Here is a 4,798-nt window from a genome sequence, read left to right on the forward strand (position 1 = left end):
TACGACCAGTTTTAAACAAGCATCTGTCTCTTTATCCTCATGATAGTTCAGGTTTACTTCCAGTAATTCTTGAAGTCCATGTGACCTAAGTCTGATGTCATCACAGAAACACAGTTAAAAAAACCATGACAACTTTCTATACAGCTGTAATTTTGTGGTTGGAACTATGTTTTTGTGTTCATACAGATGAGGGCAGGAGTTCTGTTGCACAGGAAAAATAGACAATTCTTCTAGCCCTTGGGTTGTGTAACCTTCTTCCTCCTCATCCATGCAAAGAGCATCAAGGTCCTGTCCCAGAAAATGATGTCCTTTCCCACACCTCGCCCCTCCCCACCTACCTGCAGTAGCCCTTTCCAAGCCCCTTCCCTCCTGACAGAGCAGTTGGCATAGCTGTGTGTGCCAGTCCACAAACAGGTTCATGCCTTTTAATTTACTGGCCAAGAGATCAAAGAGATAGAAAATCAATGAGCAGCTTGAGGGCCTTTTTCTGGGTGTCCTTTTTCTAACACTTGCAGTTACCCTATCTGAGCCTCACATTTGACTGCAACTGGTCAGTAACACTCCAAAATACATAAGGGAAGAAAACACTCCCACAGCTGGAGCAGCCTCAAAACAGGCTGAGACAGACACAGCTGAGACTGCAACTCTGGAGAAGACACTGAGCCTGGGGGTTTGTATAAACAATGCTCCCTCCCAGAGCATAGGTCCTTGACCCAAGGTTACCTCTGTGCTCCATCCATCCATCCATCCATCCATCCATCCATCCATCCATCCATCCATCCATCCATCCATCCCTACCGCCCAGCAAGGATCCAGAGCTTGCAATAATCTGAAGCCAGGATCCAAAAACAGGTCTTGAGATAAAGAACACGGGGCCGAGTTTGTCTTGTAAGTGAATAGCTTGGATGTTGGAGCATTCTTCAAAGAGCAAAGATATTCAGGATGTCTGATTTATAAGTAAATTTTTTTGCCAGTAAACTATTCTGTCTCAAATCCTTGATGAACTTGAAGATGAATCTTGAAGAAAAATTAGTCTCTATGCAATTCTGAAGTGGCATATACATATTTTTCAGAAATATCATTAAGTTTTCTGTAATTATAAAATGCAGACAAACACTGTGAAACAGAGTTTGAAAGCAGAGGTGCTAAAGGTTTTAAGTATTAACTAAACTGCTGACAGCTTTGTCAATGCTACATATCAGTTATCAACAAATGCAAAAGATAACTGAATGGATATTTGTGATACAGGCAGTACTCCAAAGCTAAAGGAAGAAAGCAGGGTGAAAACATTCCATCTGTGTGACTCACAACTCCGCTCCCAGAATTTGTCTCTGCTGAAAAGAATTCAGAACTTTTTCAGTGGCAGTGGAAACTAGGATAAAGTGAAATGCACTTCACATCATGAAATGCTTTATCAGAGCTGCTGAAGATGCTGGTCTGTAATGTTTGAGATATGTTAGAGGATACCAGGTCAATGGTTTATAACACTATCAGGTTAAACACCTATGGATTTTTGTAAAATAAAAGCCCAGCGTTTACATTCTGAGTAATAACTCAGGGTATTGAGGTTGACAATTTTTAAGAATCTCATTTTTCACCATTTTGTTAGCTGGCACATTGCACTGCCTTGACAGAGAAAGATGAAGCTGACGAGAGTGGCAAGCAGCAAGCTCTGCGTGGCTGCTGCTGTCCTGCTTGGCCTGCAAAGGCAACACCACTGCCTTACTGACACTGCATGAGGAGCCCCATTAAGATGCAATTTAAAACAAGGTAGTCCTGGAACAGTATGTTATGGAAAAATTAGTCTTACAAGACTTAGTTGTAAACTACATTTAGCCTGTCAGATTCCTTTGAATATATGGAACATGAATAAATAGGGTGTAAAGCCCAAACAACCTCACAGATTTTCAACAGCTCAGAAGATCAATCTCAAATTGCACTTGAAAACAAACTATGAATTTCTGGTTGATATATACAACCACTACATGCAGGTATTCAAGCTTTGGAAGGAAAGCTGTATTTTCATATAATATGACAATTTTTTTTGTTTGCAGGAATAACTTATCATGTAGCATGCATTAATAGCAGTTAAGATTTCATACAGGTAAAAAGATTTGGCATGAATCCAGGTAGAAATGTAAAGATCTCAATATTTGCTATAAAGCAGCAGTAACTTGTATCTACTCCACTTGTTTTTATCTTTTATTCCCAAGGAGAATTGCTCTTGACAAGCAAGCAGCATAAGCATCAATCCACTGTGTTGATATGCAGATACCTTCATGGAGAACTGCCTGAACTTCACTCATAAAAGGAAATGGATGCAAAGTGAGCATAAGCAACTAAAATTATATTTTAGCACTGCTTTTGCATGCAAGTTCAGTGAATCATTCATCTTTTTATGTCAAATCAGGACTGGTGCTTTCCAAGAAAATATAAATCAGCTCAACCCTAGTTATGCTTCAGAAAAATACAGGTAACTTAGTGAAATTTAGCCTAATCTCTTGCATGTTACAGACTATTTATTAAACCACCTAAGAGTCCCTTCTGGCCTTAAAAGCCATGAGTTTCAAGAATTCTATTATAGTCAGAGTTTAAATACATAACTCCTAAGAAGGAAGTCCTTATTCCAACAGTTGTATTCATACATACCACAACAGTGTTTCTCACCTACAGAAATATAAAAACCAAACATTTGCTCCCTATGACAATCTGTCCTACTGAATAGAAATACATTGTCACTTTTTCAGATCGGAAATGTAACTGCTATTTCTCTCCCATGGCACACATTCTGTCACAGAACTTCACAAGTCTCAAATGGTGAATGACACCCTAGCCCCGTATATATTTTTTCCACCCTAGCTCTCTGTGTGCACTTTTATTTTAGATGCTGCCTTGATAAGGCAAATAGATCCATGACATGCCCTCTTCTTTAACTGCTGAGGAGACAAGAGGTAAGTCTTGTCTTAACCTGTCCTAAATCAGGACTAAATGAGAAACAATATATGTGGAAGCCATATCCCCCCTTCATTGGTTTAATTAAAACCAGCACTATCAGCCAGACTGGCACACATGTACCTGTGTGCTCTCTGAACGTGGACCCTGATACATTGTCAGTTACGTTTATTTTATTCTCTTCATCAAAATTCAGATGTTATCTTTTCAAATCTCCTATATGAAGGTGTGAGACTTCATCTTTTAAAAGAAAACTCAAAGTGAAACTTGGAAATATTTATTCACATTCAAACACAGCTGCAATTACTAAACACGACTGTTTATTTAATTTACAGATACATATATGGCACCTGACGAACGTAAGTGCTGATAAGGGTACAGCGAGTCCAGATTAGATGGCATATTTAAGGTAAGAGCAGTCATGACTCGCATTGCTGGTCCGAAGCAACGACTCCGCGTTTCGTGCCCGAGAAGTCACCCGGGACTACGGGCACCGCCGAGCGCTGCCCCGGCCGGCCCCACGCCCTCGGGCAGCCTGGCCCGTCACGGAGCCCCGGTGGCACCGGGGAGCACCATGCGTGCGAGGGGCGGGCGGGCAGAGCCCGCGATCGCCGCCCGGCCCGGCCCGGCCCGGCCCGGCCCGGCTCGGCCCGGCCCACCGCACCGCCCCGGCTCGCCCGGCGCCCGCTGGGGCAAAGTACCGGCGAGCTCGCCCGGACAACCCCGGCGCGGAGGGCGCTGCCGTACCTTGCTGAACACCTCCAGGTCGTCTTCCTCATCGTCCAGCTCCAGCACGTCGGCGGCGGCGAGCAGCGGTCCCCGGGTCATGCCGAGGGCACCCTCAGCGAGATGCGAGTCGACCCCTGGCCCTTCCCCGCCGGCTGGGAGCGGCGGCCCCGGTAGCCGGCCCTCCGCCTCCATCCTGCCCCGCGAGCGCGGGCGGCGGCCCCGCCACAGCCGCTCCCCGCGGGACCGCAACTGGCGGCTCCCCCGCCCGCCCCTGGCCGCGGCCGGCCCGGGGGGCGCGCCCAGTGCGCAGGAGTGGAAGCGGCGGCGGGAGGGCCGCGCCACCGGGCCGGGCTGAGAGCGAGCGGGGCCGGGAGCTGCAGAGCCTGCCGGCAGGCCCGGGCAGCGGGCGGGGGGACTGCGACTGCGGCCTCTGCGGAGGCGGGACGGGGCGGCTCAACGCCCACAGGCGTGTTCGTGGCGGCGCGGGGGACCCCGCCCGGGCCGCCCCCGGGGCTGCCGGGGGACTGGGCGAGCCGTCCCCGGGACTGCCGCTGGCCGGAGCCGCTGGAAAGTGTATGCAGTGCCTCGGTCTGGAGAGCCCCGTGCCCTCCCAGGCAGCCGCCGGCTCTGCCCTTAGCAGCCCCCGGGCCCGGCAGGGACGTACCCAGGCTTTCTTTCCTGCGCTCTCCGAGTTGGTCTTTTTGCCCCCCTGGCAGGCGCCACCGGGGCGGCAGCCAAAACCCACGCGTCGCTGCTTTGCCTCTTTCCTCTCGTACATCTTCTCTTGGGCAGTCGCTGTGTTGCTCCCCTCTGCACCCCTTCGCCCTGGGGTCAGGCGTGTGTCCTGCTGCTGAGGCCAGGGACTACTTTGGTGTCAGAAATGTGCTTGTGAGAACAAAGTGACACCACTCTACATAAGAAGAACAGCGGGGAGATAGACACCAAACATTTAAAAGCAGTAAAGCTGTCCTTTTTTTTTTTTTTTTTTCAAAAGCAAAACCATCGGAACTGTGTAATTTCGAAGTTGCCAGTATTGAACTGAAGGGATGGCGGGCGCTGTTGGCTGCAGGGGCCAGGGCCGGGCAGGGGAAGGCAGCTCTGAGCTGCCGTGCCCTTC

At 48.7% G+C, this 4,798-nt stretch overlaps 1 protein-coding gene across 2 annotated transcripts in view; it reads right to left on the minus strand.

The window, feature by feature from the left end:
- The window catches only part of SNX7 (sorting nexin 7), a 29,064-nt gene extending 24,988 nt beyond the window's left edge, over window positions 1–4,076 (minus strand). The window contains exon 1 of one of the 2 annotated variants that reach the window (XM_086841842.1): window positions 3,700–4,076. In XM_086841842.1, coding sequence (XP_086697968.1) covers window positions 3,700–3,873 — 174 coding nt within the window. In that variant the 5' untranslated portion in view covers window positions 3,874–4,076. The remainder of the gene's footprint in view (window positions 1–3,699) is intronic. The other variant, XM_086841841.1, reaches the window with a different exon arrangement.
- Window positions 4,077–4,798: the final 722 nt, after the last annotated feature.

Source organism: Cyanistes caeruleus, chromosome 9 (genome assembly GCF_971803275.1).
Source record: "Cyanistes caeruleus chromosome 9, bCyaCae1.hap1.1, whole genome shotgun sequence".
Taxonomy (NCBI): domain Eukaryota; kingdom Metazoa; phylum Chordata; class Aves; order Passeriformes; family Paridae; genus Cyanistes; species Cyanistes caeruleus.